Genomic DNA, 13,486 nt, shown 5'->3' with positions numbered 1-13,486 from the left:
GCTGCACAAAATTCGATTGAACAAGTTCGCGTCGTTCGCAAAGCCGCGCGCGGAACATGCGCTCGTTGAAGTCGAAAAATGGTCACAGATTATCACGCGAATGCTCTTATGCCCGTATCAGACTACGGATCGGGATTGAGATTGGATTTAAATTTGACCAATCAGAGCAAAGTTTGCTAAACTTGAGGTCAGTTTTCTCTGTTCTGATTGATTAAATTTCAATCCAATCTCAATCCCAATCCGTAGTCTGATACGGGCTTTACTGAGCTGGTTGAGCAGCAAACGGTACGTGTGGCGCCATCTAACAACGTCCTTTGCAACTTCTTCGTGCAGTGCCTAGTTTCTGTCGGTAACACAGGTCGCTGTGTTTACCGACAGCGCGCTGCAAATATACTGATGAGTTGATGACGCGAGCAACCACTGCTCCGGATTTCGTAAACTTTCTTCAGAGTTGCGGCTTCTTTCTAACTAGGGAGGGCCTCCACCCTTCCCCCTGCACTCCCGCGCTCAAAAAAAATTATCCAAACCCAAACCTATTTCTGACAAACTAAAATTTGATTTTGCACTTTAAAAATCCATGCGTGATAAGCACTTTCTTGCTTGTAATTAAAAATTAAATAAATCATTACATCAAATGGAAATATATTCTATATATAAAAACAATATAAAGTAATAAAAGGAATATAGATACGATAGAAGACGACGTAATAACTTTTTTCGAAACACTGGATTCTGGATACCAGAAAACGGAGTCACACGCGCGCGCGCGCGCGTGGTCGCGCCTCACGCATGCGCGTCAGCCTATAGCGTGTGAAAAATTCATCGCAAATCGCAATTCGCACGGGGTCCTCTCTTAATATTTCTCCATCGTTCTCCATTTCGCGGATACCCAAGTAGGGCAGCGATCATGTAATTTTTTCTCCGGAGCGGGAGGAGGGAAAGAATGTGAAAAGTGAAAAGTGTGAAGTGTTCCTGACGTTTCGCGTGCGTGCTCTTGACAGTTCGTGCGATCATATATAACCCGTGTCTTCGATCGTGACTCGCGAAGTAGGTTCACGGTTCACGCCACGCCAGTTCACCTCGGTTCGTGCGGAATCTGAATCAATCGGAATGAGCGCAGGGCAGCGAAGCGTTTCGCTCGGAGTTACGTGATCGGTGGTGGCCCACGGCCACGGCACGCCAACGACGACGGGACGGAGATGTGCGCGCACCCCCTCGCCCCGCGTTCATAGAGCGGACGCTGCGGTTTTGACGTTTTGACCATTTGGACGACGCGCAGCAATGTCGCGCGGCTCGCAGACATCCGCCCGATTCTCGTCGGCGCCGGCGGCGTCGCGCCACCAGGGCGTCGCGGCCGCGCCGCTGCCGAGGGCCCCGACGGACGAGTCGACGTTGGCGAGGTATTTCCGCGCGGGCAACCAGCGCGGCATCGCCGTGTACCTCGACCAGCTCAAGAGCGACCCGAAGCGATGCAGGGAGCTCGCCAAGCGGGCCAACTGCCTCGACATACTCGTCCAGCTTCTGCGCTGCGAGAACCATCGGATCGTCGACCGGAGCCTGAGCATACTCGCGGACGTTTGCATGACCGACGACGTCAGGGAGAAGGTATATATGCTCCTTTCGCCTCTACTCCAGGTGTAGGAATCGTTGTTGATGCTTTCTCACAATTTTGGAGTTGGTTTCCTCCGATTGGAGTCTTGTCGCGTCTGAATAGGCTTGTCAACGTTGCTTTGGAGACAACATATAAAGAAATATACTCCGAAGCAATATTGGCCAATCATTCTATCTAATAATCATAATAGATCAACAGTCGTGATACATGTATATCTAACAATCATAATACATATGAATATCTAAGTGCCTTCTTAATATACGTGAGGTCTGTTCTTTACGGCTTTTGTATTCGAATTGAGCATATAATTTAGACATTGGAGAGAAAGAGAGTAAATTGGAAAGTTCATCCAGAAGGAATAGATTTAAGCACTCGACCCATTCCCAGGATTGACGCTGCGCGTCATATGGTTGGAACATATCTCTGAGAAGCGTAAAAATGTTATTTTCTTTTCACACATTGATTGTCGACAGTGCCCAACTTTTCAGTAGTGTCTTGATGACGCTTTAGAATACGTCTTGGTTCTATTGAAATTTTTTTCTAAACGCTTGTAAAAATATGCTGTCTCATGTAAAATTTTAGATGAGCTAAGAACCAAATAGAAAGCGCGCTACGCAACGCTACCTATGAAGATACAGTCTTATTTAACATATTATAACAATATTTTATTATTATATTCTTACGATAATAAAAAAAATTCTACTGTGGTATACACGCGAGACATATAAAACTTGGCCGGACAGATAACTTTTATTTGTAAAAGTCATTTTAATTAATAATTATCTTCCATTTCTTCTCGCTAATATAATAATGCAGTCCGTATTATATGAAATAATTGCCGCCTAAGTTTATCAAGTATATTCTAAGATATATGTTCTATAAAGCTGCATATTGTCATTTTTTCAAAATAAATATATAATTAGAGAGCAGAAGCAAAGGAAACAACATGAAGAATACAGGAGGTACATTAGATCAAATATTTCTTTTCAATTTTTATTCTTATTCTATTCAGACGTAGAATGCAGATATTTTTGCTTTCTGTGTTTCACTTACTTCCTTTAGTCCGATATGGTTGTATATCACGTGGTAAATGTGAGCGGAAGAACAGGAAGAGAACAGTCACTTTAGGAGCATTCAACTGATTCATAATATAGACGAGATTAGATTAGGGCGATGCACTATATGGACGAGTGTATAGGAAATATAACATGAAGTAAAGTTAACAATGTGTAAAAAAAAATAAGAGAAATGATATGGAAACATTAGTATATAATATTACTTTATGTTATATTTGTGATAATCCTAATAATAATATTAATAAAAATATGTCTGTATCTCAAAAATAGATGAAAGATTACGTAAAAAGATGTCAAATTGAAATAAATGATAAAACAGAAGATGATAATAAAGGATAATAATTTTTTTTCCCCATTGTGTATAAGTTGTGTATAAGTAAATTGTAAAATTTCAGGTAAAGAACAGCAAGATAGGATTCAACGTAGTATTCATAATAGAAAACCTCGAGTGGAATGCCATGCTGCACTGTCGTGCTTGCAGGCTCGTCAGTAACTTATCGGAATGTAGCTGGCACGCTGAAGAATTATGCAATGCTGGAGTGATGAAAGCACTTGTGGCACTCCTAACGTCAAAAACCGACGTTCAAACTTATTGCATGGCTGTCAGAGCTGTAAGGTACAAAATTATTCTCGATTCCGTAAATGTAATTTCTCTTTTATGCTGTATTTGTTTCAACCGTATTTATTTCATTATAAATTTCACGCATTTTATGTTATAATTATAGATATCTGTTTCAATTATATATTCTATTACATTTGCAGGAATATCTGGAACGTTTACAAAAACATTAGGGAGACGATGGTGGAGTTGGAAATCGTCAAGCTGATTGCTCAATTATTTGTTACGGCCGAAGAGAGGTCCAATGTGGATGCTAAGTACGGCAGACTCGTGGACGCGTGCTTGAAGGCCATGTGTACATTTCTCGACACTTTAGACCCGCGATGCGCACAACAGATGCACGTGAACAAGAACATGTGGGGCTACAAGTGTCTTATGCGTTGCTGTAGCGCGGGCAACAATAAGATGGCTGTTAAATGCCTTTATACTCTCTGTCAGATAGCGGAATGTCGATTAAATCTAGGTATTTCTGGCACGGTCGAGGAGCTCGTAGCGTTGATAAACACGGCGGACGCCAACTCCAACCTTCTGTGCAAGGAGATGCTGATTAGCCTGTGTTTGTTTTGTCGAGAAGCAGTAAATCGAGACAAGATCAGGCAGAGCGATGGATTGCAGGTTATCCTGGCGCTGTTGAACAAGCCGGAGCACGAACATCACCATCTCAAATTGTTGGAAGCTCTTTCACTGTTCATCCACGACGAAATCGGCCTCGACATTCTGACGAGACACGGCATATTGGAGGTTCTCGTAGCGAAACTGACGAATGTCGTAGCTAAGAACAGCGAGAGGAACAGCGCATCGAGAAAACGTCCCAGCGACTACCTGATCGAGGATTATTACAAGAAACCTTCCAAGTACTCCACTTCGAGGTGAAATAAATTACGTAATATGTATATTTAGGATATATAACGTATCCGAATCTTGAGTTTATGTTGGAATTAACTACATTGAATCACTTTGCAATTCAGATACAGTATGGATTACTACCGCGACGATTGGAGTCCGAGGAGCGCTACAAGTGCCTCCTCCTCGTCGTCACCTAGCACACCGCCCTTGCCACCTTACTTCGACCTGAACGCAGAATTTGATGATCTCGAAGATGACGTTTACAGCCCGGTTTACAGCGATAAAGAATGCGATAACGAAGGTACATTATCTTTCTTTATTTCCATAGACAGAATTTTTTTCATTTTGCTACATGTAATTTGATCGCAATTAAGATCTTGGACAAAGTATATTCAAGTCATTCGTTTAAATTAAATTAATGCTTCCGCATGTTCTGTTGTAGAGGAAGAAGCTGCTTCCCTTAAGAGCTACAAATCATTAACAACTGTCGAAGCTGATTCCGATTCTTCTTCTCTCAACTCTGAGACATCTTCGGAAACGAATGCTTGTGAATACTATACGTTATTTCTGCTGAGTAGACTGAGTCTCTCCGTTAAGCCCGTCGACAAATTGGCTGAGTCCACGACCATCAAATCGTTGATGGATTATATAAAATACACCAAAAAGCAAAACGCCCTAAAAAGCACCGCAATCAAAATATTGACGAGAATCATGGGGTAAGATTTCTGAAATTATAAACTTCGCGTTTACACAATTGTTCCTTTCGCATTTATATTCGTCGTTTTCGAAAGATTTCATTCGCATAACGTTTATATTTTTCCTAATTCACTTTTTCCAGGAACCCGGCGTATTTCATGCCGTTGCTGAAGCAGGGATTGGTATTTGAAATGCAAACTTTGCCGGAAACGGAAGAATGCACGTCCTATTTGCGCACGGTGGCGGAAACCGGCGGTGCCATCGGGCAGCTATCGTTTATATTGCAGCGCGGCGAAGAGGAGGACAAACTGCTGACCGCGGTATCGATACCGCTTCTCATTAAAACACAGTGTACCCTCAAGTGTTTGCTGAAGAAATGCGGTGGACTGCAACTGATATTCGATCTGCTGGCAGATTCGTCGCATAAGTTACACAAGCGGGCGATCTGGTCAATCTGCCATTTGGCGAACACGCTTGAGATCCATTCGGACGATTACTCGACCACTGAAACGATGACAAAGGTCGGCGAGCTGTGCGATTACCCGAGATTACCTTTCGGCGAGAGAAATCGTACGAAATCACCTGTATCCTCGATGGTGACGTTCGAGCTGGATGACGGCACGACCATTAAGGCTTGCAGACGAATGCTGTGCAAGTGTTCGCCCGTTTTCGCTGTCATGCTGGAAGGTAACTTCAGCGAGTCGAGTAAAAAACGAATACGATTGAGGGACGTGTCGCGCGACGGCCTGAAGACGCTGATACTAGCGGCGAGCGGTGCCGCTAGCATTGTATATACGTTCGAGAATCGAAGCATCGAGTCGCTCCTGGACGCTGTGCTGCTGGCCGACTATTTCCTCATGCCGGACCTGGTAGACACGCTGACTGAGAAATCCTTAAATAAGCTCAATCACGAGAACATCTGTCGAGCTTGGCGTTGGGCCAGGAACTACTCCTGTCACGAATTTAGATCTTATTGTGTCAGGAGTTTACTAACCGCAAAAATGTCGTGGAGTGAAACGATGCGGACGTTCCGTGAGTTCTACATCACCAATGCCTTCGACGATTTACTATGCGAGATCAAGGACGAGTTACTATGCGACATCAAGAACATAATCATGGATGTGTTGTGCCAATGTTAAAGACATTGGAAAGACAGTTATCGAATTCGGATCAGTGCAATTATGATGAATAAGGATGATTTTTCGATCTGTACAATAAATCTTCGAAGAAAAAAAATGGGCTCTAAGATAAGAATAAAGTAAACTTGGCTTTTTTTATCATTAATTTATGTTTGCTCTATTCTCCGGAATTTTTTTATGGAAATTCTTTGCATAAGCATGGCACATTTCTAATGGTGAGATTATTTGATAATTATACAGGACGTCTCTGGAAAAAATAATCTTTTTAATAAAGATGATAGGAGAGGTGAAGTGGAGTAAAAAATATTGTAGCAATAATGTCGAAAACGCATAGTTAATCAGATAAATGTTGAAGTTTTCGATACGATCACCATTTTTCTTATGCAAAGTTCAATTTGTTGCAAAAGTGATTGTCGTATCTCTTGTACATCTGCAGCAACAATGTTACTTGCAGCAATGATCGAATTCCAAAAATTATCTTTATTTTTGAATGTATTTGTATAAACTAATCGTCTCATTGCACCTCAAACATAAAAGTCGGAATAAATTATAAAAAGAATCAAGATCGCGTGTTTCAAAACAATGTAAAAAGTTCGAGTCGATAAAGTTCAAGAAGATCATGTAATCGAAATGCAGACATAAAATCATATCTGTGATATTTGTGAAGATTATCAGAGTTTAAGTAATGTTATTAATATTAAATATTGATGCGTTTAACAGTTTGTTTAACATTTATCTTATTAGATATGCATTTTTGCTATTATTAGAGGCATTTTTTTCAGAGACACATTCTTGTAACTATCGTTAAACATCTCTCGTTACATATATTAATTCTGTACATATGTTAAGATGTTCCAAGCATTTATACATAATACAGTTAACAAATAGAAATACTTATAAAATCATCATCTTCCATGTATTAATGTTTTTTTGTATTTAAAAATATCCAATAAATTCTGTTCATGAAATGTCTCAAAGATATAATTATGTGTATTGTAGATAAAAATCATGAGAACAAACTGCTCTTGTACATTCGCTTTTCTAGATGCATCGCCTATTTTTAAGGGTGTCTCATAAGTAATATACAGTCTTTTTGAGATATCTCTTTTTTAATATGCCAATACAAAGTGCATTTCTCGATTTTTCTTGCATAATGTAATTCTTGGTGTAAAAATCTTAGTACTCCTGCTATATAAGCCTATTTACAATTTTTATAATAAAATTTATTATGAAATTTTATTTGAATTGACATAAAATAAGTTCGTTTGACAGCGAAATATTCTTTCGACTAATGTTAATTCAAGATATTTTTTTCACATTTTTATTATAAATATTAAACTTAATTAAAACAGAATTACTAAAATACGGGGAATCAAGATGTAATAAATGCACTATGTATATTGGCTTATTAAAAAAATTAGATATCTCGATAACAATCCGGAAATTTCACCAAAGAAAAAGATGCTTATTTTTTTTTATAAGGAATACGATAGTATCGATGTATACAGGATACCCTCTATGAAACACCCTATATATGTGTTTATGAACGCGTATATATACGCATTCGACAAATATAATGAATTATATATATATATATATGTACAATTTAATTCCTTACATCGCGTCAATAATAAAATTGTCGTCAGTCGTAATCATTTAACGTCTTCGTTATATTTTTCTGTCAGTCAGCTTCAGTTTGATTGGTTCTGATGGCACGGAGATCAAATGCAAAATCATCTTAATGCTGTCTTGATTTTCGCACTCAATCTTGAAATTTTTAATGAGCTACAAGAAAACAATATACGGCTGTAGTCACGAATTGGAATTAATTGCACGATTGGTGACCCACCTGCGCCAATGTAAGAGACAATTGGGTTTCCGCGAGTCTGCGACCGATGCAGTTCCTCAAGCCTGCCGCGAATGGTACACTGGCACGTGCGTCTTTCACTCCCTGACAGTCGCGTGAATCTTCGGTCACTCTCAGCCACCTTTCTGGCCAGAAGTCGTTGGGCCGTGAAAAATATTTCTCATCGCGGCCGCTCGAATAAAGCGATATGAGAATTAACTCCTAGAAAAAAAAAAAAGAAAGTCATTTCTTTCAATTAGTTATCTCACCTAACGGCTCGCTCGGCAGAGCGAATAATTTGCAAGTGGGCTAATTTTACGGCGAATCTTTTTTACCCCTTTTGGCACAAAATAACCGCCAATCGTGGCGTCCACCGGCAAGTATCTCGTAAGGAATGGCGCGACGGGATGCAGCCTCAGAGTTTCCTTCCACGTACTCCTTAACAGCATATGTTTTGCAAGTTCCTCCGTTGACAAGTCTTTGATGTCATGGAATAATCGATCTTGCAGCTCGGGGCGACCACTGAGCAATATCAATGCCCATTGCAGGGTAACCGATGTCTAAATAAGCGATCACAGAATTATAATTTTGCTATACAGAATGTCCCATCGCTTTTTAATTGTTAAAATAATAAGAATATATAATATCAATTTCAAAACAATTAATTTGAAGTTAAAATCGACTTTTTCGCCAACTAAAATAACTTTTGGCTAAAGTTTAATTGTAAATGCCAAATTAGTGATTTCAAATAATTATGCCCCTTCCCCTCCTTACTTAATTTTAGATTTAAATTTGTCTCGTATTATTATACATATATATCTCGTAACTAGTGATACAAACTGGAAGAACTAATAATTCAATTTTAAATAAATTAAGAACGTAGGGAAAGAGGGAGATAAACTCTTTTTCATATAAAACCTTGTTATATCATTCATTTTAATTCCTTAAAAAATTTGCTTTAAGACAAAGTGCCTTTTTTCTTGTTACTCTAAATTTTGATAATTCATAGAACATTCTGTATATATTGATAAATTAAAAAACATACTGTGTCACCGGCGGCTATGATGAAATCGGTGATGATTCTGTCCACCTTATCGTTGTCAACACCGTTATTCATAATCATTTTCAGAACTCCGTCGCCATCAAGCTGAATTAAATGCGGCACCAGATTCTGCACCTTGTCCAGCACCGTATCGACAGTCTCAACGAACTTGGTCCACACTGGTAATTTGAGCTTCATCGCCAACTTGGACGGCATCATCGAAAGAGTTGCGGAGTATATGAAAACCCGGTGTAACATCAATGCCACGTACTCTATCTCAGAACGTATTCCCGACCCGCAATCCCGCCATCGCGAACCTATCAGACTCGCCAGCATCACTATAAAGGGAATTGACACGTCGATCAGCATTGTTGTTAATTGCGAATAATCATTTAATCGTTTAATCTTAATTTTACACAATTGCGAATAATCGTTTAATCATTTAATCGTAATTTTACGCAGTCGACGAATGTGCGCGTAATGCACTAATAAATGATATAAATGTTATTTAAGAAAATATATAATTTAATAATTAATAACAGCAAATTTTAATTGCTGTTAAAAATGTTATCACGTAATCGCTCTCTAAAGTTTACCCTCGATAGACCACTGATACAGTTGATGTTCCAGGTCCGGTATTGTACAGCCGGTTTGGCTGAATGTCTTCCATTTCCTCGCTAGATTTTCAGCAGCTTCCTGGCACGGTATAAGAAAAGTCTTTGGTTGAGGCTTCAGCATCACTTGATTGAGAATTTGCCGATGTTGCCACCACTCTTGTCCGTCCCTATCCCAAAAACCCAACGTTCTTTCGTTATCGAACTGTTTTACGATAAGTCGAATTGTTTCGCTTGAGAGAAAGAGAACTCAGACGAACGATACGTTTGATTAAAAGATTATTTTAAAAAAAATTGAAATTTTTATTCTTCTAAAGCATCTTAAACTTTTTGGATACGTTATTTTGTAATCTCATCTAATATTATTATCTAATTCTATTAGACTTTTTCAGAAGAACAACATACCGATGGGAGAATAACATTGTACATACATGAAGAGCAGACCTCGATACTGCTCTCGGATCTCGTTGTACAGCCTCCAGGCTTCCGGCAAGAAATGCTGCGGCGTGGGGCCCGCGAGATCGATTAATATCTTACGATATTCATCGGGCGAACTGACGAAAACGGCTCGCACCGGTCCAATCCGTTCCCTGAAGACCGGTCCAAGTTCTCGGTGCCTCTTGTCCACGTATTCGTGCAGTTTCTCCGCGCCACCGGCCGATATCAGGGACAGCATCGTGCCGAACAAGGGGAGACCTCGCGGCTCGGGTGGATCCTTTCTCGCCGAAGTACCAAAATTTCGCGCGAAGTTCCTTACCGAGTCTCGACCGGTGATGTTCCACGAAGGAGAAGCGGTAGCAGCATCGTTCTCGTTCAGCGTTGAAGGTCGTGAATCGAATCCAAATGCTCCGCGCTTGGTGAACGAGACGTTGAAGTCGTCGCGATGGTTCATCGACCTTGCGAATCTCCGTATTGCTCTTCGCGTAGTATGCATCTCTCCAGCGACACCGGGTATACAGCAAGACCGAGAGACGAGTGTGCAGCTTCGCTGTCAACGAGAAATCAGATCGTGATCGTATCGAATCTGATACGCGTATACCGATTCAGCGCTTCGCGATTCAGCAATTTTTTCTTCAAGTCGACGAAATTATTACAAGACGAATAATGTATGCAAACGAGGATAAGCAAGTTTTATAAAAATACAGGCAAACGAAAAGAAAACATCGGTTTAACGTACCGCGGCATGTAATTTCATTGTTTTGAAATACATGTAAATATAATACCGCTCTTTAGCGCATTTAAATAATGTAACATAACACGGTTGAGTTGTTTGTTTCGAACGCTAAACAGGATCTTGTATCCGGAGGATGTATCTGTGGAGGTGGTATCCGGATATCCCACCGATATTTCTTCACCTTTCGTGGTGTCCTAACATAACTCATTATGCGCGCTGAATCAGAAGATAAGAAGCGCAGTTAAGAAAACAGGACGGTATATAAGTAAAATGATATTATGCACGCACGCGCGTTGCGTGTGATTTTAATTTTAAGATTAATTAAAAAAATACAATTTGTCGAGATATTCCACGTCCATAAAATACAGTCTTCATCTCTAAAATATAATTTTTATCTGATACTCATCAATATATGTTTGTGCTATGGAATATCTAATTTCGTTGAAGCAGATGTAAGCTCTCGCTTTGTTTTTCGTATTCGAGTATAGGAAAAAAACATTTTTTGTTAAAAAAGTAAAGAATCTTTCAATTAAAAACGCGCAATTTTCACTCTAGGATTATTTCTTCTAATAAATAAAAATATTACGATAGAAATGTCAAGCTTAAATTTGAACAGCTAGTACAATACCTCCTTTTTTTAATTTTATCATTTGTAACAAATTATATATTTACATGCGCTCGAATAAGGCCGTATAGTCCATAAAATCATATGTATTATTTTTAACACAGTACAATAATGTACGTAAAGTATGGACAACTTTTTAAAGGAGATAGGAACTGTCTCACGCGAGCGAAGTGTGTGTGATTGCGTCAACGGACCAAATCTCAAAGCGCACTTAACGATAATGCACTATCCTTTTGGTCCAGTGTTTCTCAAATATACGTGTCACATATTCAGTTCGGCAGTTTTAACTTTAAACGATTACGTTCTGCTTCGTTTTTAAAAGTTATACCGTGATCTCGTTCGATTTGCAATCAATCTTTCCTCCATCGCAATATTAGAGTTTATCGATTTATTTAATAAAATTCAATGAAACAAATTGTAATCGAGGCAAACTAAATTCAATCCGCCGGTGAAAAAAGAACAAAAACGGTTCGAACCGGTTGGCATTTCAAAAAGGTTGGCGTTAAGAAAACCTAAATAAAGTTGTTAGTAACACAATAACATAAAATGTATACACACCAATATTCGTTTTTCGGTTCTAATTAGTTCCTCTTCTTATATCGTTATAGTATATTGGAATTACCGAGCTATTACAGCATCGCCGCCTTATTGCAGAACGTTGTATTTGAAAACTGAGACTTGCGTGACTCCTCCGTGTTCTCTCCTTCGTTATACCCAGTGTCTGGAGACTCGAACTCCGTACGCGAACTCACGTACGTGCCGGTCCAACAAACTATGCTCGATTCTCCGGGGTCAAACTGTCGAACTCGTCTGGCGAGCATCGCGATCCTCACTCTGCCGCGCATGCGGCCTCCTGGTTGCCGGTCGCCCGGCAAACCGGCCGGAAGCGGAGCCGACCGGAAGCGGTGCGGAGCGTAGTCCCGAGCCGATCGAGACGACCTTCTGCCTTCCACGCGAGACTGGATTCACGACAGGCTTGCAGGAGGAGATCGGGTACCGTTATCTGGAACTGCGCCGTCGTTTTATCCCTCGCGCCTCGAATTAGAGGCGCAATCGAATCCGTTCTTCCCGGGTTTCTATATATGAGACAATTTAATTATCATTATATGCGCTAAAGCTGAGATTAATTTCATAATATTCGCTATTGAGCAATTTTTTTTTACGGGGAATTATCGTCGTCGACTCGCCGTTTAAATTTTCTTACATCTTTTAAAGGATAAACACAACCAGGCGCGTTCAAGGCGCGTCTCACCTTCGACGCGGGAAAAAGAAAATAAGAGAATTCTTCTCTCTGAAATTTTTAAATCACCCGGCCGGAGCAGGCGCCTGCAAATAAGGCACATCAGAAATCTGAATGTCAAAATAGCTGAGACGTGATCCGTCGAGAGCAGAGGGACAGAACACGTCGATTACATCCCGAGATATGCTAAGCAGTTTATTCAAAGTGAATCGACTAGAGTTTTATGTCGCGCCTAGCTGCGTTCCCGGCCCAGAGATCCTCGAAGATTTCGGACGCATCTGATATATACCTGATAAACAAAGGCACCATCTCCACCTCCTTTCCCTTCCTCCCCACTCTTCCTCTTCCATTTCGCGTCTACAAAACAAGCGGGAGATGGGAGTTGTGACACGTTTTAACTCGATAATCATCTAATGTCCTTTTTGTCGGAGATTTAAAAAGTCTTCTTACCTTTTGCGACGACGAGGTTTAAACGCCATTCGGCCCTTCCGTTTTCTCTTAATTCCCCCTAATTGTCTTTCATTTTGACTTAATCTGCTCCTTCGAGCCTTCGGACAGCTTAAACAAATCTAAATCTAAATAAATACGGAATACGGAATAGGGGGGGAGGGAGAAAATAGAGAAGAAAGAAACTGCGGATATAAAAAAGGGCGCGACCAAACCTATTTATCTCGCATCAACCAAACAAACCACACATTGACGTTTGATATATATTTTTACATCGCGTAATATCACAGTCGTGCATTGTTGAAGGCAAAAGCAGTATTTTTTGCGCGATCGATCTCGGTTCCTTCATCAAGAGCCTCCGTTTTTTTTCCAACGGCCGTTCTCCGGCCGGCGAAAACCCGTCAGTGCGCGATTTGAAGTGCGCGGAGTATCGATATCTTCCATCTCGATCGGAGTATCGATATCGCCGCGGCGGGCGCGAGGTGGCCCTCCCCCCCCCGCCCCTAGACC

The 13,486-nt window shown here is 40.4% G+C and overlaps 2 protein-coding genes across 5 annotated transcripts; one reads left to right on the top strand and one right to left on the bottom strand.

The window, feature by feature from the left end:
• Nucleotides 1-793: 793 nt before the first annotated feature.
• On the top strand, nt 794-6,956 carry Rnb (BTB/POZ domain-containing protein Rnb). The gene is made up of 6 exons (XM_077424611.1): nt 794-1,605; nt 3,084-3,304; nt 3,451-4,176; nt 4,276-4,454; nt 4,596-4,869; nt 4,992-6,956. The coding sequence occupies exons 1-6, from the start codon at nt 1,282-1,284 to the stop codon at nt 5,986-5,988; spliced, it is 2,721 nt and encodes a 906-aa protein (XP_077280737.1). The 5' UTR covers nt 794-1,281; the 3' UTR covers nt 5,989-6,956.
• Nucleotides 6,653-13,391, bottom strand: Sad (Cytochrome P450 family protein sad). Of its 4 annotated transcripts, none has more exons than XM_077424613.1 (9): nt 12,980-13,391; nt 12,819-12,886; nt 11,848-12,365; nt 9,922-10,478; nt 9,473-9,660; nt 8,880-9,214; nt 8,170-8,394; nt 7,838-8,056; nt 6,653-7,773 (listed from the first exon to the last, which is right to left on the bottom strand). In XM_077424613.1, the coding sequence occupies exons 4-9, from the start codon at nt 10,422-10,424 to the stop codon at nt 7,657-7,659; spliced, it is 1,587 nt and encodes a 528-aa protein (XP_077280739.1). In that variant the 5' UTR covers nt 10,425-10,478; nt 11,848-12,365; nt 12,819-12,886; nt 12,980-13,391; the 3' UTR covers nt 6,653-7,656. The 4 variants fall into 4 exon arrangements, with proteins under 4 accessions (XP_077280739.1, XP_077280742.1, XP_077280740.1 ...); XM_077424616.1 differs by having other exon boundaries at nt 11,912-12,365; XM_077424614.1 differs by lacking the exons at nt 12,819-12,886; nt 12,980-13,391 and adding an exon at nt 12,494-12,769.
• Between the last annotated feature and the right edge of the window lie 95 nt (nt 13,392-13,486).

Source organism: Temnothorax americanus, unplaced genomic scaffold, assembly GCF_048541705.1.
Source record: "Temnothorax americanus isolate GAGA-0224 unplaced genomic scaffold, ASM4854170v1 Scaffold87, whole genome shotgun sequence".
In the NCBI taxonomy this organism is placed as follows: Eukaryota; Metazoa; Arthropoda; class Insecta; order Hymenoptera; family Formicidae; genus Temnothorax; species Temnothorax americanus.
This window is presented reverse-complemented; position numbering and strand designations above follow the sequence as displayed.